Raw genomic sequence first — 22980 nt, forward strand, 5'->3', positions numbered from 1 at the left:
TTCAATAACCATAAAGTGGTAGCAAAATCGATGTCAAAGTAGAATCAATTATTTTACTATTTATTACCTTATTTACATTTTTAAATACAACACAATATAATATATAATAATTGTGATTGAGCAAATGATATATAAATAATAACGAACAAAACCACACATATAAGAAGGTTGTAATAAAGTCAAAATAATTCTAATCAAATCAAAACCTCTCTCTCTCTCTCAATATTTCTAATAACTATTTTTAGTCATTGAAAATAACAATAGTAATATTAACAACGACAATACTATATAATTTATTTTTAAAATATCAAAGATATTATTTTTTATTATACTCTATTATGATTTATTAATATGTGACTTTGTTACACACAAACATGTTCTATTAGTACAATCACCAATTTGACACAATAATTTATCTAATTCAATCAACTCCTTCATTATATAGGTTAGTCATTGGTTCAAATTTGTAAACCATGGATCATATTCACAACAATAATGAAAAAACAAATTTATAATTGAAATACTACCAAGCAATAGTAAGAACAAACTCTTAATAAAAAATACTATATTAACGCACCTAAGACTTGTACTGTAACTCCTAATTAAAAATGTTATAAACTCTCCTAAGACCCATATTGTGACGGACAAACTCACATTATAATCGTTACAATATTAGTATTTTATTTAAAACTTTTAACTAATATTTTTGTTATATGAATACACACAAATTTTATTTTCAAAATTTAGAAAATTAAATAAGAATAGTTGAGAGTAAAATGAAGAAAAAAAATAAAATATTTGAAAATCTGAATTATAAATAATTTGATTCATAATATATTAAATTTTATAACGATTATTTTCACAATAAAAATGTTAAAATGGATTATTTATATAATATAATATAAATATAAGTATAAATAATAAAATGCAATTTATACCATAGCCACGTGTCTACAATATATACCCGCCTAGCTCCCCTTTTTCCCATCCTCTGCCCTCTCTCTCTCTCTCGAAGCCCCGTAACCCAGAGATAGAACCAAACTAACTATCATCGAAGGTTCCTTTTCTTCGATTTCCGTCGACGAAGCCGACGATGACAGCAGATACTCTTCCGTACCCCAACGGAGTCATCTTCAACGGGGATCTGAACCCTAACCCTACCGCCGGGAAAAAATCGCGGGAGAGCGAACGGCGTCGTCGAAGGCGGAAGCAGAAGAAGAACCAGAAGGCCTCGCAGGCGGCGGAAGCCGCTTCCTCCGCCGCCGATGACAGCGGGGACGAGGAAAACACCGCCGCTGCCGCCAAGGAGGGCGCTGATCCGCAGCAGGTAGTTCCTCGCTAGCTCTCTTATCTTGCTGAACTGGCTGTTCATTCTAGGGTTTCTGTTGATTACTTTGTTTTGGTTGCGATTTGATTAGGAGTAATTGGAACTGATATTGATTCAAAGGTTATTTTTTCAGTTTAAGCCGTAGATCCTTTAGGAAGTAGGGTTTTGTATTGAATTTTTCTATGCGCTTTGGGTATTTAGCTGTATTATCTTGGCGCAGTGTCTGGTTATGCTCTAGAGGTTGCTTTGTTAACTAGGAGAGGGCGAAAAAATGTGAACAAAGCATTGAAACCTTGTATCTTATTCAACTCATTGTTGCGCAATTATTTGACTGAGTTGAGTTTTTATTTTATAATTAATCAGCTAAATGCGTGAAAGTGTTTATATTTTTGGAAATTATAGGTGGTAGAACAAGTTGAAATCGAATATGTTCCTGAGAAAGCAGATCTAGAAGGTGCTTTGGCCGTGGAATTTAGTAAGGTTCTGGAGAAATTCAGTTCCCTTGAAACTATTGGCTCTGAGGTGAAAGGAAAAATTTTCTTATCTATTTAGTATATAACACATTTTGATTGATTTGGCTTGGGAAAAGTGTCACATGATGCACGTGTTTTGGCATTAATTCAGGAGATTGATAAAAAAGGTGAGACTGATGCAAATGCAGCATCCAATAAAAAGACCGATTCGGATTCAGATGAGGAAGAACAAGACATCCAAACTAAAGAGAGAAGCGTCTCAAATAAGAAGAAAAAGGTTTGCTCTTTCTTTTTTCTTTTTAGTAAGTTTTATTGATGTTGTCCTCAATGTCTTTGTTATTTTGGGCCTTGTGGCTTCCATTGCTAAAGAGTCTTGCTGTCTTTTCCTCAGCTCCAACGACGGATGAAGATTGCTGAACTCAAACAGATTTGCGCTAGACCTGATGTAGTTGAGGTTGGGATAAGTGATTGATGGCCTTATGTTTTGCAATTGTTTTTTGTTCATAGTATTTCTGTTCTCATGGTTTCAATTTGACATTATTTAGCTTGGATTTGGAAGAGGTTAGCCAATGCCTAGCATTCCATTTCTTCTTTCCCTTCCCCCTTCTCTTTCTTTCCTTTTGTTTGTGTGTTCCCCCTATTGTGAATCTTGTCACATCAGTTATGAATATGTGGGTTTTTCTCTCTCTTGGATTAGAATATCTACTAAACTCCTTAATTTTTAGTTAGAAAATAATATGTTTGAATCGAAGAGCATAACATGTGCATGTGATTGTTGTAGGCTTTTGCAAGTTGTAATTGACAAATTTAACCTAATAGTTGTGGTAGTTTATGCATTTTCTTTTCAACTATGAAGTAGCCCACTGGACATTGCTTAGGGGGGCTGCTGGAGATGGGCTGCTGAAAAAACCTAATGAAAAGAGGTGTTTAATTGCATCAGGGGTGATCACCAATGCCTAGAATCTGTAGATGTATAATTCTCAACTCTTTTTTTTTTCCTTTTAGAGTACGAAGACATGGATATGAAGATAAAAATGAGTCTGGTGGTATGATTTTAGTCTTTGCCATGCCATATGATCTTATAGCAACAAATACGTGATTTAAGAAGAAAGAATACTTAACAGCCTTGAAGAGCAGACAAAATAAAAATTAAATAGATTTTTTCTTGACTAGACTACGAGGGTAGATCTTTCATCATGTGAGGATTGCAACACGATTTTGGGTGAAAATTTAAGCATACAACATGTAGTGTTAGTTTTATACATGCTTTAAGAAAGGAAGAGAAAGCGTAACATAGATCAATTTAAGAGCACTAGATGGTGGAATCTATGGGAGAAAATATAATAAAATTTAAAGATAAAATGATAAAAAGAAGATGATTAGGCAGTAAGAGATAACATTGATGAAGACGCTCTTTGGAGTAGGATAGCTAGTTCTTTCAAAGAGATCGCAAGGAGGTTTTAGGTGAATGTAGAGGAATATGCATGCTAGTAAAGAGAGTTGGTGCTGGGTCAAGATGTCTAAAAAGTGGACAAAGAATTTGGTTTAGACTTGGCAAAGTAGAAACATTGAAAGCTTGAAAAAGGTTAAATAGGCAAGAAAAGGTACTGAAAAAAAAGGTTGTTAGTGAATCTAAACATTGCGTATCATATAATTTATATAGATACTAAAAAGGGTTAAACTATATATTTGAAACTTGCTAGAGCTTGTATCATATAATGTATATAAATACTAAATAAGGGTTAAACAACGTACTTGAACTTGCTAGAGCTAGAGAAAGAGTAGAGACTTAGTATTATCCAATATATGCAAAATGGGGACAATAGTATTTTGGTTAAAGAAGAAGATATATAAGAAAGATAGCAAACTCATGTTAATATGCTATTTAATTAAAACCAAGAAGGCTTAAACTTAAAGTTGATAAATGAGGAAAAAGGCTATAAATTTGCAAAACTAGAGTCAATTAAGTTGCATTAAAGAAGTTGAAAAATGAAAAAGCTCAGAGGATTGGATGACATGCCCATTGAAGTTTGGAAATGCTTAGATTATAATGGAATAATATGGTTAGCTAACTATTGTGGAGTTAAACTTGTACAACGAAGCTTTTGGAAAGGGCTTTTGAACAAAGACTAATGTTAATAACATCAATTTGGTTTTATTCCTAAGAGATAAACTAAAGAAGCGATATTTATTTTAATCCGATCATGGAAAATTTTAGGGAATAGAAAACGGCTTTGTGCATCATTAAGGATGTTCTATGGTGGGTTCTAGAAAAAGAGAGGGTATGTAGTTGGTATATAGATGTCACTAAGGATATGTATGATTGAGTAATGACTAGTATTGGGACAGCAAGGGTGAGTATAGGGAATTCTCAATCAAAATTGGTATACATCAATGGTCTACCTTGAGTCCTTAATCCCTTTGCATTAGTGATGGATAACTTGTCAGAATATCCAAAATGATGTTGCGAAGTGTATGTCGTTTGCAGATGATATTGTCTTAATTGATTTAGAGGTGTAGTATTTAAGTTAGAATTATGAGGAGAAGCTATAGAATCTAAACGTTTTTAGATATGTAGAAATAAATCAGAATACATAAAGTTATTTTAGTCATTTTATGAGGAATATTGGATAAAATATTAAACTTTATGGTAAAAATAATAAGTTTGTTTAGTAGATTTCGATACTTTGGATATATTATACAAGCTGAAGGGAAAATTGAAGATGTAATATGTTGAGTTAGAGCAGGTTGGGTAAAATGGAGAAGTTCTTTGGGTGTAATGTATGATTGTATAATACCCCTAAAATTAAAAGAAAAATTATGGGATGATTATAAAATATTAGCTATGTTATATGGTCCATAATGTTGGGTGACGAAGAAACAAGATGTCCAAAAAGTGGAGTTTGCTAAAAAATGAGAATGCTATGGTGGATGAGTGATGTAACTCAAAAACATAAATTAGGGAATGAACTCATCTGTGGTAAGTTAGGTGTAGCATCCATAAAGATAAGGGAAAGTTGTTTAAGATCATTTGAGCACTTGATACTCAGGCTAAATATTGCGCTGGTAAGGAGTGAGCTAGTTAGCAGTTAATGTTAGTGCTGGTAGGAAGAGGAGGGTAAACCTAGAATAACTTAGATTGAGATAGTCATTAAGGATTTGACAGCCTTCTAATTGTCAAAGCTCTATATGTTGAGTTAGAGCAGGTTGGGTAAAATGGAGAAGTGCTTTGGGTGTAATGTATGATCGTATAATAGCCTTAAAAGAAAAATTATAGGATGATTATAAAATATCAGCTATGTTATATGGTCCATAATGTTGGGCGACAAAGTAACAACATGTTCAAAAAGTGGAGGTTGCTAAAAAATGACAGTGCTATGGTGGATGAATGATGTAACTCAAAAACATAAATTAGCGAATGAACACATCTGTGGTAAGTTGGATGTGGCATCCATAAAGATAAGATAAGGTAAAGGTGTTTAAGATCATTTGGGTACTTGATACTTAGGCTAGATAATGCACTGGTAAGGAGTGAGCTAGTTAATGTTAGTGGTGGTAGGAAGAGGAAGGTAGACCTAGAATAACTTAGATTGAGATAGTCATTTAAGGATTTGACAGCCTTCCAATTGTCAGAGGAGATACTCTCATAGATTGTACAGAATGTAGTAGAAGGATTCATGCAACTGACCTATCTAAGTGGGACTTAAGGTTTGTTCATCGTTTATTTTACATTTGGAGGTAGAATTCTGTGAAGTTGCCTGGGGTTGTGGGGGGATTGTTTTGAAATGGTACATCTATGAAAAAAGAGGAGTGTATTTTGCACTGTCAAACCTTCATTTTGATATTTCGGTTATCAAAATTACGAGGACATTGGCAGTAGTTTATTGAATTATTTGGTTGATAATATATATTATCACCTGGAATAACTAGTGCCATATTATGGATTCTAGGATTACTGCAATGATTATGTTTGACATATTTAATGTGTTAACCAATTTGCAAGACCTCAATATTTTGACATATGAGCTGAGTTACTGAAGGCAGATTCTAATATATGTGTGTGTGTGTATTTTGATAATAAGAGAAGGTATATTAAGAAAGTGAATGTACAATCTTAGGGAGGATACTAAATCTTCAAAAAGAAGGCAGATCCTAATATTGTGTTACAAGTTCTTTATGATTGTACCTTCTCATTCTCTGCTGACCTGAGCAATGCTTGCTTTGAAAAAGCATCATTGGCAAGGAGAGAAATGAAGATATTTGGTTTGGCAAATGGTGAAGGAAGCTTACAAGATAAATACCAAAGTTCATTGAGACTATTTTTAGACATTGTATGGCCTTGTTTACATGGTGAAGAGGCTGAGTTTGATGGAACTTCTGGCAATAGAGTGCTGCCTGGAAAATATTGTGGACTAAATTTTCCTCTCCTAATTTATTCATCCTAGGGATGTTCACATCGTAGTCAAAGGCACGCCTGAGTTCGATGAGGCTTCTGCCTCACAGGTGTTGAGGTGAGGCGACCAGTAAGAGACGTTGTGAGGCACACCGAGGCGCGAGGCATGCCTCACAAATGTTCAGATTATGCTTTGTTTTTTTTTTTTCTTATCTTTTAATCTCAACCATCTGTTTTCTTTCTTTTTTTATTTTTTTATTTTTTATTTTTTGCTGTTTTTATGGAATTGCTGCCACTTTTTCATGACACATATACTCAAGTGCTCTCAGACTTCTTTCTTCTTTTCTTCTTCTGGCCTGCTGTGGTGCTCTCTGTCAAAGCTGTGAAGCCCCACCCTCGCCGTTTTCCTTTTTCTATCATTTTTTGTTTTTGAAATTTCTGTTTCTTTTCCTGAAATTTCTGCTCTGCCGCTCCTGAATTTTCTTCATCTTCATCTTCTTCTTCACTGCCCTGCTGTTCTGTGCCACCTCATTAATGTTTTTTTCCCTTTTTCTTTTCTGTTTTAGTGGTAAAATGAGTTTTTTTTTTCTTTCTGAAAGCATTTATTTTTCTAAGCATTTCTGCTTCTGTGATCTGGAATTTCTGGCATCAGTCAGTGCTGCACTGCTGCTGCTTTTGCTGTTTTATTTTTTTGATTTTTTAAAATTTTTTCCCTGCTGCTTATTGCTGCAGTGCTGCTTCTATTTTGTGAACTTATGGCATGAACATTGAATATTATTGAAAATTTGTGTCATAGTATTCATTTTTTTGTCCTAGTTTTGAGTATTTTGATATTTTAATTTTCTAATATTAGTCCTAATGTATTTACAATCGACAATCCATTATGTATGATATTTTACAGACAATTTTAGTAAATGTGTTCCTCACCTCCATGAGGCGCGTGACTTTGCCTCACCTCACACCTCACACCTCCCGTCTTTGCCTTGCACCTCACGCCTCGGGCCTTTTGCCTTGCACCTCACGCCTCGCACCTAGGCTCCAGGCACTGTTTGCGCCTTTGACTACTATGGGTGTTCATGGGTTGGTTGGTTTGATTTTTGTTTTTCTTTTAAACCTGAAAACATGTTTTCCAATGGAAGCTGATACTGAACTGACATTTAGGTAGGTTGGTTTGGTTGAATGGGTCTGGTCCTCTTATTTTAAAAATATAATAGAAAATGTATTTTAAAATATTTAAAATATACAATACATGCACAGCCTCTCACACATACACACGATCTTCAGTTATGTAGGACCCAGTCTCTGTCTCTGTTGTCATATTTGACTTTATTAAGAAAGGGATAGAAATTGTGTGGGATATTGTTGTTGAAGAGTGCTAAACCGTATTATGAACTAGACTAATGTACCATATTACACAGGTATATTGTTTTAGATCCGGGATTCCAAATATTGCCTATCCTTTTTCTCATTTTCATAGCATTATTTATTTATTTATCTATCTATCTTTCAGGTCTGGGATGCAACTGCGGCAGACCCTAAGTTATTGGTTTTTTTGAAATCATATCGGAACACTGTCCCTGTGCCAAGGCATTGGTGCCAGAAAAGGAAGTTTTTGCAGGTTGGTCACTCCAGCTAATATGAATGATATGATTTAAGTATATGCATGCATAATTGATAGGCATACTTAACATGAGGGGATAGGGAAGAGGGGAGGGGAAGATAACGTTGTTAAGGTTTCTCTTATATGTATATGTGGTTCTTGCAGGGGAGCTGCTGTGACAATCATGGAGCCTGGACATGTAGGTGTTTGGCTAAGGGGACCCTTGAATGGTTTCTGTTTTATGATATTTGGCTGTGGGGTGGGGCTATAGTTGTGTATACAATGTGACTTTGGTGAATGAAAATTTTTGTTTACAATACAGTAATTACGCTGCATGCTAGATGTTGCAGAACTTTTAGCTGGGTGCTAATAATCTATTGTGAATTTTCAGAGCCTTTTCTTTACTACGGACATTTGGGCTATTGCCATCTTTTTTATCATCATAAATTCTTTGTGGCTTACCTGGCTGAGTGAAGAAATATGTTGGAATTTTATTTGATGATTACCTTTTACCTCATCGTGTGATGAATTTATTTTGCAGGGAAAGCGTGGTATTGAAAAACAGCCATTTCAGCTTCCTGATTTCATTGCTGCTACAGGAATTGAGAAAATTAGACAGGTATTGTTAAGTTCTTGTGGGTCTTTCATTATTCATTCTTTCTCTAAGTGGATAATGGCGCATCTTTGTCTGCCTATTTTTGTTTTTATAATGCCCTGTTTGTCCCTTCTTTGTGAGGGAAGAATGGGATCTTTCTCCTGGTGTATTTTCTTAAGTGTATACATAATAGTTAAGTGTTGAAGGCCTTAATTCTTATATAATGTCACAGTTGTTTAATTTAATAAATACTGGAAGGCTTATATTTTTTTTGGCCTTATAAATCAGTTCTAGATTTGGTGTCCCCATTCACCAGCTAATTTAGTGCCCTACTCACTAGCAAATTTAGTGCCCCACTCACTAGCTGTTGGGACTTCGAAGGACTTTTGGGTTGGTGCTAGATCTTAGATGAAGTTGCATAAATATGGACATACACATTATCAAGTAGGGAAACTTCATTTGAGGTACCTTACCTTTGTTTCATTGATGTTGGAACTTTATAAAATCATGATGTTTATTATTGAAAAGAGAATGGGGAGATGTAATAATAGTGATGACACCATACTTTTAAAAATCGGATATCGGTGGCTTACGAGACTGTTATAGACTATATCTTGGAGGTTCTTCAATTGGTCGTCACGGTTTAGTTGCTTATGAGATTGTTATAGGCTATATCTTGGAGGTCCTTCAACTGGCCGTTACGCTCTATTGTGGTACTGTTACAGGCTGTTACAAGCCATACAGGTTGTTATGGTGTTATACTGGTTGTGAATGACTAAAATAGGTTTTTGTGTCCTTTTTTTTAGCATTTCCTCCCTACCTTTTCCCTTTATTGAACCTTAGAAACTAATTTTTTGGTTTATGTTAGTAATTTTTTGCAAAAAATTCATTTTTGGTTTTACATTCCTTGACATTTAGTATGCACTTTTTTAATAACTACCATCCAAATAAACTGAACCTTTTCTCTCATTGAGTCATATATGTTCATATTCTAAATTTCTTTAAAAATACATATATATTTTCTTGTGTTCTTACACCTAATTTGGAGAAAAAATACGTTCTATTGCTACTCATTTTTGTCTTGTTTAACATATGAACATTTTATATTTAATTTTTTTGGATAAACAAAATACAAATGATGGCTTTTTATATTTATATTTCTTTATATTATATTTATGATTTCTTAGTTTAAACTTCATTTATGATCAATAAAGTAGTGAAAAGTTGCAAATGCAAGCTTCTTGTTGCCAATAGCAACTAAATAAACAAAGATGACATCCAATACTTATGGTGTATGCTATATTTAAATTAATTAAAATTTACTAAAAATCATTCAAAGCATTAGCATATAGGTTTCGAGGATAAAGCAATGAGAATTCTATGCTTGCGAGTGCAAAAATGAATTTGTCTGTTACGTGCTACAGTGACACGTCCACAACGTCAGTAGCCGATTACAGTTGCACGACGTTTTCTGGAACCATGGATGGCCTATTCTCGTACTCGTCCACTCATAATTCTTGGTGTTTTGCCACCTAAGTTTCATTGATTCTCTATCAAGAAGCGTGATGCATTTTTCTTTGACCTATCCAATTATTTATATTGACAGAGCCATTCATTGTAGCTCTCTCTGCTTTCTTGATGCTTGTTTGCAGGCTTACATTGAAAAGGAGGACAGTAAAAAGTTGAAGCAGAAGCAACGTGAGCGCATGCAGCCTAAGATGGGAAAAATGGACATAGATTATCAGGTTTGTTCTATTTCTTACTTTTATTGTGTGTTTGCATTTTGAGATGATTTGTTGTTTTTTTTCACTAATAATGTATATTCTGAGGAAATTTTTTGTATGCATCTCATATTTAGTTCACATTTGCAGGTTCTCCATGATGCATTCTTCAAATACCAAACAAAGCCAAAATTGACAACTCATGGTGATTTGTATCATGAAGGGAAAGAGTTTGAGGTATATTTTCTAATTATATGACTGTTACACTAGCCTCACCTGCACCATTATTAATAGAGAATGCTAAAAGTCTAGCAAATGTCGAATTTGTATGAATTTGTGAGTCATGATACATTTTCATTCTGGACACTAATCTAATGATCAGAAGTTTTAACTAAATATTTTCCATACAATATACATTTCTATAGGTAAAAATGGAACATCATTGCATTAAATGTGTGTGTGTGTGTCATTGGTAATCTCTGGCTCCAAAGAAAATCTATAGAAACACCTCAACATCCTTCCTTACATGTAGATCATGTGCTGAAATTGTGAAAACTTCCCTAACAACATATCACACACTTGCATATGGCAAACATAAAATCAATTTTGGAGCATAATCCCTGTATGCGGTGAGTGTATGTCAACACTAAAAGAGGACAAGGTCCAAACTGAGTCTATCCTGTGGGCCCAAATAGTTGTACACTGATCCAATGAACAACATAATAAGAGGCTTAGTTAATTTAAGCTTCAGTGCAGAATGCATGGATTGCTCAACTCTCTTGTAGTTGTGCTAACATGTTGGTAGAGCTCATTGGATTCTCTGGCCTGACTTCCATGAACCCTGATGAAATCTTGATCTGCCGAATCTATCTCATTATTTGATTTCTCCTCCTCATGTACGAGTCAACTCTAGTCGCTCATGTTTGTATTCAATCCCTTTTTGCTCATTTGTTTTTTCTGTTGCTCAGATTCTTTTTTAGGATATTGGTGATTGGAATGACCCTATTGCCACATTCATAACAATCCAACAGGTGCTTAACAGTATTCCTTGGCTCTGTTGGTCTTGCTCAAAGATGGGTTGTCAGTAGTTTGACATTTTGACAGTTTGCCATCTTTGCCACTGTCCTCTATGTATGTAATCACTAATCTCCCTATCAACATCTCTTGCATATGACGTGTCTACTGATTGAATCAAATGTTGTTGTATGGTGGGTTTTATTCGAATCCTACATTATAGTGTATAACCCATTGATGCACCAGATAGCTTGCTATTGTGTGCTCTCCACAAATCGGCATCTCATGATGAACTGATAGAGCTAGCATTGCTAGTTCTCACCATGGTTTTAAATAACGGCTGTTACGTAGCGTAACGGCCATTATGTAACGGAAAATTGAGATGCCGAAACCATTGCAGACCAATATTGCTTGGGGGGGGGGGGAATTCATGGCCGTGACGGCTGTTACAATCCGTTACACACCGCTATAGTCTGTTACGGACCGTTATGGCAGCCAACACTTTGATTCGGCTTTTCTCTTTCAAATCCACCCAACTTTCTCACGTTTCCCTGCTTTCCACCTCTCCCAACCTCTCGTACTTGGCATATCTATCATTCCAAAGACTGAAATCAAGAAATTGTACCTTTGATTTTTGTTTGAAGTTGAAGAATAAGAAAGAACCCTTTGTTTGCAGTCGGCCAACACCCCCCCTCCATTTCTCCAATTTATTCGAGTTCGAAGGCTAAGATCTCCCCCCTCGAGCAGTCGAATTGTCGAAGGCTTAGATCCTCCCCCCCCTCGAGCAGTCGAAGGCTTGAAGCCCTGTCCTAGCCTGTTCCGCAGTCACAAGCTAGCCCTGCAGCAGCTCCGCCATTTGCCGCCAGCCCTGCAGCGGCTCTTCCAGTCGCCACCAGCCCTGCAGCAGCTCCGCCAGTCGCCACCGGCCCCATCTCCCTTCTGGTCTTTGAGAGTTCCAGTCTTGGAGTGGACTCTTCGAGACAACTCCCCCAGTGCACTGTCTGTCTCTTGATTCTTGAACCTTCTGGTTCCTTTTTTTTTCTCTTTAGTTTCTTGTTTACTTAAACTCTTAAACTAGTATTTATTTATATATATATATATTATATTGTTTATATATTATATTCGGTTTAGCTTTAGTTATTTTAAGTAGTTATTTATATATTATTAATAGGTTTAGGGATAGAATTTGAGATTTAGGCAGTTTAATAATTAAATTAGGCTGATAAATACCTAAAATCCTAAATTCCTAATTGATAATATTTGAGAAATAAATTTAATGGTCTTAAAATAAGTATATTATATATAAATAATTAACATTTGAGAAATAAATTTAATAGTCTTAAAATAAGTATATTATATATAAATAATTAATATTTTTTCTTATTTTATGACTCTTACTTTATTAATAGATGAAATATCTAATATTTTAAAATTTTAATTATTTAAATATTTTAAATAAATACTAATTATTTTTAACGAAAGATTATATTTTATTTTTATGTAATAAATATTTAAAATTAGAAGGACTATTAATAAAATAAGAGTCATAAAATAAGAAAAAATAGGAATGCAGATTATGAAGGCCCTCCACTTCATTCTTTTTGGTGGTGACATGTGCTATGTTGTAAATTTGTATTATTGTATTCATGTATTCAAATATTGATACCAATCATTTTTCTAATTCATGTATTCAAATATTGAGTATTGACTCATTTTTAGTAATTTTATGTCTCTAATTAGTTGATTCTTCATTTTAATTACATTTCTACATTTTTTTACCCGTTAAAGTAGTGCAAAATATAAAAACATGACTTTTTTTTTTTTTTAATGTAAACAGTGCACTGAAATCAATATAAAAGTCATATTGCCTATTAAAAAGCATTTGCATGTTGAATAAAAGCAGTCAAAATATATTAAAAATCATGTATTAATGGATTTCATGCTTATTTTCCAATTTTGGCATGGTTGTGCACGCGTGAAATAATTCACGACTGTTGCGCCTGCTTCCCGTTACGTAACACCCGCACCTCCTGCGTCCCGCATCACCCGAGACCATTACACGACATTACCCACGACTATGATTTAAAACCATGCTTTTCACCCATGTTGAGTGAGGGATCATATTTTGGAGTGCACTTGCTGCTCATGGTTAACAGACCGAAGCTTATGAATCATCATATCTGTCCTATTCCAGGTTTTTAAAAAGAATCCCACACTCAGATAATTGCCATAATAGGTAGCCTATCTCCGATGAGGAATTAAATTTTTGAATAGTGCTTTTATCTTTCCAAGTGAGTTCTTTTTTTCCTGATTGATCCTTGCTCAATATGTAGAATTTTAGGGAGGGGTCTTGGTAAGTATTGATGATGGGTACTCCCTTACTTTTTTGAATTCTGGAATGAGTGATTTTCATGGCTCTGTGTGTCCTGGGTGAGCTTCTTGCAAGAAAAAAAAAATGGTGGAATGACAAGTGATGGTTAAGGGACATTCTTCATTACAAAGGGCAAAGTAGGTATTGTAAAAAAAAATAAGGGTGACATCATCATATCCTGTGAAAATTAATAATATCAAACTAACAAGGGGTAACACAGTTGTGCAAAAACAATGTTAAGAGGGTTTGTGGTATTTCTAAAAGCTGGGGAGATCTGAGTCTTCTTTGCAGACTCGAGGAGTATTTACTGTATTTTGCCCATAAATGTATCCTCCACTTGGTTGAACCTGTCATATAATTTATCAGATCTCCTTCCCCATTGAATTTTCAAGCACTTCCCAACAGGCATGTTGGACCCTACCTGGAACGGACTTGTGTGTGCTCAGCTGTGATATTGGCGGAGCAAATAGTGTTAGTTACATTCATGGTGCCCTTTTCTTTCACCAAACTATATTACTTGGTCATGACACTGTTCAATTTACTGCCGGGATATACAACTTCTATGAAGGTTTACAATGTCCTTTTTATGTTGTGGGACCATAGCTGTCTTTTCGACAATAATATTGATGTGATCTCTCCAAGCTGTGCCTTTGGACTGGCTCAAGTTGTTTTTTGGTTACCATAACTTTTTATTTTCTTCTTTTTTTTGGTCTCCAATTTGGACTGGCATCGTTTGGTTAGACCAATCAGTTTCCTTTGATGCTGCTAGACCGAAGGTTTTGAAGCTGAAATGTTGTGGATGACTGGAATTGTTGCTTGGACTAGGTTCAACTGGATCTGGACAGTGAAGAAAATAAAAGTGGAGACTAGAGGGAGAATTGAGGGAGAGAAACAGTGAGGAGGGAAAAATGGAGAATTAAAGGCGGAAAGAGGCTGCTGTGCAGGACGGAGCAGAGAATGAAGACCGAGCGATGAACAGAACAGAGCAGATTATATATGCAGAACAGAGAGAGGAAGGAGGAGAAAGAAAAAGGGAGGAGGAAGAAGGAAAGATGGATAGGGAGGGAGGGCTGCACGAGAGTGGGGGAAATTAACTGGAGTTCTGAAGTCAAATTTGATAAACTGAGAAGCCAAGTACTTAATACCTACGGCTAACTAAAACACCTATTTACTTAAAAACCTCAATGTAACAGGAATTACACAACACAAATAAAAGATTATACACGTAATTTTCTAAATCTTACGCCTGAAATTAGTACGCCAAATGGGTGGTCTAAATGATGTATGAGATTAGGGAGGATAGTGGGCTTGGTTGCTCTTTCTTTGTCCTCCCTCTGGTTTAGTTCTTGGAAATAAAGAAAAGGGCCAAGTAAGATCAGGTACTTGGGTTGTGTGGGTTGGTCTGGTTGTAGGATGAAGGAAACTTGTCTAGGTTGTCTTGAGTGAAGAAATGTTGGCATTTTGCGTATGCTCTGCACACACACTTCAACAGTGATTTTATGGCAATGATTTTCTTAAAGAAAGCAGCTGGATGGTGTTGAACACAGTGGTGATGGTGGTGCAGCATGAGATCTCTCAACTCTGGATAAGATGGTTTCATGATTTGCCAGCAGCAGGCAGAACCTTTTCAGGTGCATGACGGTGCTTGAGGAATGTGACTTGAGTGGAAAAATTGAACTTGGAACTTGACTTGAACTTGAGCAATCTTATAATTGCTAATCTCAAACTCAAATCACTTAACTATGAGTCTTAAAACTCAAGCTTAACTGGGATTGAGCTTGATTTGGTTATAAACTATTAGTATGAAACTTGAATTCTGACTTGCCAAGCGAGCAATTCGAATACCATTCTAACTCAAGAGTTGTGTAGAGTTGAGATACAGAGTGAGTTGAGCCCAATTAGCTTGTGAGCTGGCTTGACTCATTTACACCTTTCGTTGGTATAACCTTAAAATCAAATACATTTTTCTTTAAAATTCCAAAACCAATTCTAACGTGAATACAAGGTCATGTAAATAGCACAACTGTAGACTTTCCAAAATTAAAATAACAAAATAAATTTTACTGAAAATAAAAAAAGTAAAAATAAGTTGAAAAATCTATTGGATCTTTTAGATGGCATGTAGTGCTTGTTGGCCAGGGTCCTCCTTGACAAGCAACTACTGCTGGACTGTTGTGTCAATAGGATTATATTGGTTGGTGTTTGAGCATTCAGAATGCTGGCCTTTTGGGAGGATTTAGAGATTAGAGACCACTGAACCTGATGGTGGTTTGTAATGTACCAGTACCACAACAGAAAACTGTTGCATACAAAATTTTAAATTTGACCATTAGTGAAGCTAAACACAGAGCTTATGATAATATATATATAAGGCTGGATAAAAAGCAAGGACAGAGGCATATATAAACTTGCAAGAGCTAAAGAAAGAAAGTGCAAAAATTTAGGTAGTTTAAATGTATAAAGGATGAAAACGATAATGTCTTGGTTAAAGAAGTAAAACAAAGGAGGCAAAGTATTTTAATAAGTTGTTGAATGAAAACCATTGTTTTAAAAGGTGAAGGCGTAAGGCGATGCGTTTCCCCTCCATGAAGCGAGGCGTAACCCTTAAGGCGTTGAGGCATAAGCATTTTGGGACCGTATTTTTTAAATAATTAATAAATAAAATCAATTTATACATAGAAAAAAATGATAAAAATTTTAGAATAATGGAGAAAAAAAATAAAAACATAATTTTTAAATATCATATAGGCCAAAACATTACAAAATGAAAAGGGTTCTGCCCCTTTGACTCACCGTCAGACATGTATTTGTTTATTGAACTGGAATAATCAGCAGCTGCAGGAGGAAATTAAAACTGAAAATTGAAAAATGAAAAGGGAAAACTGAAGCAAATCAAAAGCAGCTGCACCTAGCTTGAATTTTAGAGACATTGGCACAGAGTCTCGTGGGAGTCTGCTAAGAACAACAATGGAGAGAACGAGAGTTGAATACTCGAAGCAGAAAGGTTGTAGGGGGGTTGCGGAGAGAGATGAGAGGCTGTAAAGGGTCGCTGGAGAGAGGCGAGAAGTCCGAATGGGCCATCGGGGAGAGTTGAGACATTGGAAGGGGTCGTCGAAGGCAGATTAGAGGTTGGAAGGGGTTGTCGACTCGTCGGAGAGAGATGAGAAGTTAGAGGAGTCTTCAAAGCCAAACCCTAGCTTGGAAAGAGACGAGAGCTCCGAAGGGGTCATCGGAGAGAGATGATACCTCGGAAGCAGTTGACGACTCATCGGAGAGAGACGAGAAGGTGGAGTCGTTGTTGGAGAGATACGAAGCTTGGAAGAAAGAAGCTTCGTCGGGGGGAGGGGGGGGGTTGGGGTTTGTCGCTCGTCAAAACCCTAGCAGGCTGTTTTTTTTTTTTTTTAAATTTTTTTAACTCAGGTGCTCCCAAAAGGTGTACGCCTTCCCATTTGAGGCGTAAAAGGCGTGATTCTTTTCTTGAGGCATACACCTTCTCCACTGAGGCGTACACCTCCACTGAGGCATACACATTTGAGGCTTTAGGCCTTTCAAGTTACGCCTTAGGGCATTTTATGCTCAAAATGCCTCAATGTTCACCTCATGTATGCCTTTTAAAACATTGACGAAAACGAAATTGAAAGTTTGACTTTAGAAGTCGCAAATGAGTAACGGACTAAAAATATGAGATTGATCCACCAAATTAAAGTTAGTGAAGTAACGATGGCGAAAAAAGATGAAAATTAGGAAATCTATAGGACCAGATAACATCTCAATTGAGGTTTGAAATGTTTAGGGAATGTTGTAACAAATCTATTCAACACTATTATAAAAAATAAAGAAAATGCTGGAGGATTAGAGGAAAAGCACAATAATACCTATATACAAAAAAAAAGATGATATTCAAAATTGTAAGTACTACAGACTTTTGAGTCATAAATTGGGAAATGGTAATTGAACTAAGAATAAGATTAGTAACGAGGGTATTTGAGAATCAATTCGGTTTTATGCTTAAGAGGTGGACAAAAGAAGCTATTCATCTTTGAGAAGATTAATGGAAAAGTTTAGGGGTAAGAAAAGGGACTTGCATATGGTTTTTGTTGACCTAGAGAAAGCCTATGATTTACTTATGACTTACGTTAGGATTGAAGCTAAAGAGTCTAAAAAATTTTCCAATCACAATAGGGGTACACCAAGGTTCTTTGAGTCCTTATCTTCTTGCTTTATTGATTCGATGAATTCACTAGAAATATCCAAAACGAGATCCCATGGTGTATTTTTTGATGGTATTGTTCTAATTGATGAATGGGAGTGGAGTAGAGTATAAGTTAGAACTATGGAGAACAACTCTAGAGTTTAGAGGCTATTGGATAAGTTAAGACGGATCTGTCTTATATTAAATGTAACTTCAGCCACACCAAGGTTCTTCGAGTCCTTATCTTCTTGCTTTATTGATTCGATGAATTCACTAGAAATATCCAAAACGAGACCCCATGGTGTATTTTTTAATGGTATTGTTCTAATTGATGAATGGGAGTGGAGTAGAATATAAGTTAGAACTATGGAGAACAACTCTAGAGTTTAGAGGCTATTGGATAAGTTAAGACAGATCTGTCTTATATTAAATGTAACTTCAGCCACATAAGAGGGAAATTGGAGATAAGATTAAACATGATAATCAAGAAAGTAATAGCACCAGTAAATTTCAATACCTTGGATCTATCATGCAAGAAGAAGGAGACATTGAAGAGGATGTAATATAGAGAGTTAAAGCTGGTTGGGTAAATTGGAGGAGTGTTTCAAGTATGCTATGTGATCGTAGAATACCCTTAAAATTAAAAGGAAAGTTGTATAGGACGACTATAAGACCAGCTATCCTATATGGATTAGAATGTTGTGCAATTAGTAAACAACAAATTCAAAAAGTAAAAGTTGTCGAATGTGAATCTAAGGCAGACAGTGGCGTTACTTTAAAGGATAAATTAAGGAATGAACATACTCACAATAAGTTCGACATTACATAGTTAGAAGATAAGACAGAGAGGGGTGGCTTAGATGGCTTGGGTATTTGAAATGCAAGCCAAGTAATGGGCCAGTGTGTAGGAGTGAGTGAGAGTGAGTTTATTGTTATTGGTAGTAGAAGGGCTAGAGGTATACCTAAAACAACTTGGAATGAGATAGTGAAATGATTTAATAGCTTTTAAGCTAGCTGAGACAAATGTCCTTGATCGTGTGAATTGGCGGAAGAGGATTCATATAGCTGACCCCACCTAGTTGGATTTAAGGCTTGTTGCTGTTGTGTTCAATTTTGAAGTTCTGTACTCAGTTCCCATAAAATATTAGTACTGGAGAATTCTGTGCTTTTAGAAACTGTGGTTTAATGAAGATCCAGATGTGCTGTTCAAAATTCTGTGGTTGAAAAGTGAGGCCTCCTAGTGAAAAAATTGGTTCTTAAAGGGTAATGTTATTAGAGACCACCATTAATATGATTTCTGGAAATCATAGGGAGATTTGGAAATTCTACCTCTCATTGTGATGCATGCCCACACCTGGATAATTAGGATTTGAAATAAGAGGAAATGGATGCTTCCTCGCTTTTGGAGCTCATTTATGTTTCTTGTACTTGACCATCATCACTGTCGTCTTCTTTTTACTTGAATTGCACTAGTGTTCACTTATGGTATCGATTAGAAATCATAATTGTCATTTCTTGCGTTATTCTTAACAGCCTTGTTTTGTAATTGTGGAGCATTAGCTTGTTCAAGAGAAATGCTATGTCATTTTTGATTCGTTTCATTCTTGGTTTCTCATGCAGGTAAAGCTGAGGGAGATGAAGCCAGGAATGCTATCTCAGGAGCTAAAGGAAGCTCTTGGTATGCCAGAGGGTGCGCCTCCCCCATGGCTTATTAATATGCAGGTCAGATACCCTGTTTTATGCCTTGTTGACCTTCACTCTCTCTCTCTCACTGTTCTACTGATTTTCCCTCCAAATACAGAGATATGGCCCTCCACCGTCATATCCACATCTGAAAATTCCTGGGCTGAATGCTCCCATTCCACCTGGGGCTAGCTTTGGTTATCATCCTGGTGGCTGGGGCAAACCCCCTGTTGATGAAGTAAGTTTTCCCCTTAAATTTTCACCTTGTATTCTTATTTATTTTATTTATTTATTTTGATAGTGTTTTACTCATGTTTTCTTGTCACTTTTATGATTCATTTCCTTCACATTTCTGTTAAATAGTATGGGCGCCCTTTGTATGGAGATGTTTTTGGTCTTCAACAACAAGACCAGCCCAACTATGAGGTACTTTCTGCTACTATATGATGTCTTTTTAAGTTGTGTGACCTGGTTTGTCATGTGAGTGGTCATGATTCATCCATGTTTGAATGTGAAGATGGAGAATAGAAACTTTTGACTGTTACCTGTATAAAACCTGGTTCGGTTAGGGTTATAAGTTCAATATCATAGAGGTGTGAAAACTTTGTAATATGTTATTTTTTTCAAAAATGGTTTGTGCATATGAATACATTATCTTAATTTATTGTCCTGAATATTTAATTCAGGAAGAGCCAGTTGATAAGACTAAACATTGGGGTGATCTAGAGGAAGAAGAGGAGGAAGAAGAGGAAGAAGAGGAGGAAGAGATTGAGGAAGAGGAATTAGAGGCTGGTATTCAATCTGTGGATAGCCTTTCAAGGTGCCGTACTCCCATATTCACCCATATTTATATTTATATTTTTCTATTTATGTTATGTCTTTTGGCCCTATTTCTCTTGAAAAAAGCATTGTTGCTAAGGTCTATCCTTTTTCTTTATTCAGTACTCCAACTGGTGTGGAGACCCCTGATGTTATTGACCTTCGTAAGCAACAGAGAAAGGAGCCTGAGAAACCTCTTTACCAAGTGAGTAGAAAATTTGAGAATCTCTATAGTCAGTTCTTTTTCTCTATATTAATTTCTGCTCATATTGATAGATCTCTATGTTGACCCATTTCTTATTCTTGTTTCTTGTAGGTACTTGAAGAAAAAGAAGAAACAATTGCTCCGGGGGCATTATTTGGAACAAACCGCACGTATGTGTTCTGTTTGTCTTAGCAATTTTACTGTTTGAAGAACTCATAATTTTCTAGGCAAGTTCTAACAAAAAAGTTTCCCCTACAGCTATGTGGTCAGCAGTGGCACCCAAGACAAGACAGCAGCCAAGCGGGTAAGGAAGTCTAAGTGCCTAAAATAAGTTCATGAAGAAAAAGTTAGAATAAGTTCTCAGCATGAAAACAGGACAATCTTAAAATCAATCTCATCTTGTGGTTTTAATTAGAGGACAAAATGAAGTTTATTTCTGTTTGTCTTAGCAATTTGCATGGTTGATGTGCTTTATGGTTTTTAATGTGCTAATTGGCATTTGGGTTTTGACTTATGAGAGGCTGATAAAGTGGATATTCAGACCTTCACATTAATAAAAATTTGCATCTATCAAGGGACAATCTAGCGCAATTCTTCATTATTACCCTGCTTGAGTGATTTCCAATGAGGAACCAGCCATAGTCTGTTCATGCAATTTTATTGTATGCGCACTGCATTTTCCACACTGCATAATTACCCTTCTGGAGGTTCAGAAAGGAACAGGAGATAGTGGTTCCTTTGTGTACCCACACCAATGGTTGTTAAGATAATGCTTCTGAACTGTGATAAATTGCTTCAAATGTTAATTGCACAGTTTGGTTGTCAAACTGCGGGTTCTGACGACTATCAATTTTGTCACATGAGCATTAGATTTTCTTCTGTGCATGTTTTTCTTGGGGAGAGGTTTTTTTTTTTGGGGGGGGGGGGTGGGGGTGGGGTGGAGGGTTGAACAGAAAGAGAGAATGCTGGTCTGATCTTACTCTTCCTTGCTCCCCATTTTCTAGTGGCCCTGGGGATTATTTCAGAAAAATGTGCCAAATGTTACTCGGAACATTTAGCTCTCAAACTGGGAGCAGTAGGCAAGAGCATAATTTTCCATTTTTTGGACTTTCTCTATACTTTGAATTGCGATGTATTCTTTTCATTCAAAGTCTTTATGATAGATTATTGATTCTTTATTACCTTTTTCACCTCTTTTTCTTGTCATGCTTTTTACAGGTTGATTTGCTTAAAGGTCAGAAATCAGATAAAGTGGATGTCACACTGCAACCAGAAGAACTGGAAGTTCTGGACAATGTTTTGGCAGCCAAGTGTGTGGACTTTTCATAGATCCTTTTACTATTAATTTTACAGTTAAGTGTTCCTTGAAGCGTCATTTATTCCTTTTAAATGTTCAACAGGTATGAGGAAGCAAGGGAGGAGGAGAAGATGCGGAGCCAGAGGGAAGATTTCAGTGACATGGTTGCAGAGGTGTGTGGTGCTTATTATTCATATTTTGAACTGCTAGCGCATTTCCCTTTAATGTATTTTAGTTGATATACTTTATAACAATGAGGCACAAACAATGCAGAATGAGAAGAAGAGGAAGCGCAAGATGCAGGAAAAGGAGGGGAAATCAAAGAAGAGGGATTTCAAATTTTAAGGCGTGGTTTTTGGAAGCCGCCCGCCTTTCTTGTAGATCTGAGGAAATTCTCACCAACTTGTGCTGCAAATGTAGTTATAGTGGTAGTTTTCTGAACTGTACCACCCAACCAAACCTCTGTGCTGTATGATCTCTCTAAGTAGTTTCTTAAGATCTCTCTAAATAGCCGTTTCTTAAGACTCTTATTTCATTCAGTGGATTACACAGTTTCGACAAGGGAGAGAGGCCTTTGTACTTCTGTTGTGTTAATGGGTAAGTGCAATACGAAAAATAGATACCATCCCCCAGCAGGGGCCTAATTTTTATGTAGTTCCTGTGTGCAATATGATCTCTCCTAAGTAGGTAATTTTCTATTGATTATTGCATGTAACCAGCTCCAATAGTCTTTTCTCAGGTTTTGGGCTTACAGATTACAATCACGAAGAAAAGTATGTAACAGCTCAGAGGGGGACTAAGAGTCACTCTTGTAGAAAGTAGTGCACAAAATATAAGAGCAGCATTATATTTTTTTCTCGTTATATTGACAGCAGGATTTATCTGATAAGCTTTGAGTTTCTCGCGGTTTAGCTCTCTTTCCATTTCTTCAACTTTATGCGCACTGATTTCAAGTTGTTGCAGGTATATATGCATGTAGGAGCTGTCAAAGTGGCAGAGCCTTTCTGCAGAAGTGAATATATGAGTTGTTCCGACTTCTAATCCTTTAAAACTTGTGGCTGCTGAGTTTAGAACAAGGATTTCATTTTTGATTTCTTTTATAAGAAGAGGAAATCATAATTATATTCTTTATATTTCTGAAATTAATTACAAAAAATAAAATTTGACAATTAATTTTAAAGCTTATTTGATTATAAGTATAGCATATTTTTAGGCTGATTTGGGTGGACATTCGAATTAGGAGACCATAACAACCACACCAAACCCCCGCCTATGGCACTGCTCCTGGAA

At 36.0% G+C, this 22980-nt stretch overlaps 1 protein-coding gene across 3 annotated transcripts; it reads left to right on the plus strand.

Annotated features, from left to right (window-relative positions):
* The first annotated feature begins 936 nt into the window (after positions 1 to 936).
* Positions 937 to 22601, plus strand: LOC131144454 (uncharacterized). Of its 3 annotated transcripts, none has more exons than XR_009133821.1 (19): positions 984 to 1327; positions 1730 to 1849; positions 1952 to 2077; positions 2192 to 2254; positions 7704 to 7811; positions 8335 to 8412; positions 10041 to 10133; positions 10260 to 10346; positions 19307 to 19408; positions 19488 to 19607; positions 19733 to 19795; positions 20056 to 20189; positions 20312 to 20393; positions 20505 to 20563; positions 20652 to 20697; positions 21612 to 21703; positions 21794 to 21863; positions 21964 to 22287; positions 22419 to 22601. XR_009133821.1 is itself a non-coding variant. In XM_058093118.1 (18 exons), the coding sequence occupies exons 1-18, from the start codon at positions 1094 to 1096 to the stop codon at positions 22033 to 22035; spliced, it is 1749 nt and encodes a 582-aa protein (XP_057949101.1). In that variant the 5' UTR covers positions 937 to 1093; the 3' UTR covers positions 22036 to 22344. The 3 variants fall into 3 exon arrangements, 1 of the variants encoding a protein (XP_057949101.1); XR_009133820.1 differs by having other exon boundaries at positions 22430 to 22601; XM_058093118.1 differs by lacking the exon at positions 22419 to 22601 and having other exon boundaries at positions 937 to 1327; positions 21964 to 22344.
* Positions 22602 to 22980: the final 379 nt, after the last annotated feature.

This window comes from Malania oleifera, chromosome 12, assembly GCF_029873635.1.
Source record: "Malania oleifera isolate guangnan ecotype guangnan chromosome 12, ASM2987363v1, whole genome shotgun sequence".
NCBI classification, from domain to species: Eukaryota; Viridiplantae; Streptophyta; class Magnoliopsida; order Santalales; family Ximeniaceae; genus Malania; species Malania oleifera.

Coding starts and splice junctions, on each gene's coding strand:
- LOC131144454 (XM_058093118.1), top strand. CDS start 1,094: ATGACAGCAGATACTCTTCCGTACCCCAACGGAGTCATCTTCAACGGG. Junction 2,255..7,703: donor CTAGACCTGATGTAGTTGAG/GTTGGGATAAGT, acceptor TCTATCTTTCAG/GTCTGGGATGCAACTGCGGC. Junction 19,796..20,055: donor AAGACCAGCCCAACTATGAG/GTACTTTCTGCT, acceptor TATTTAATTCAG/GAAGAGCCAGTTGATAAGAC.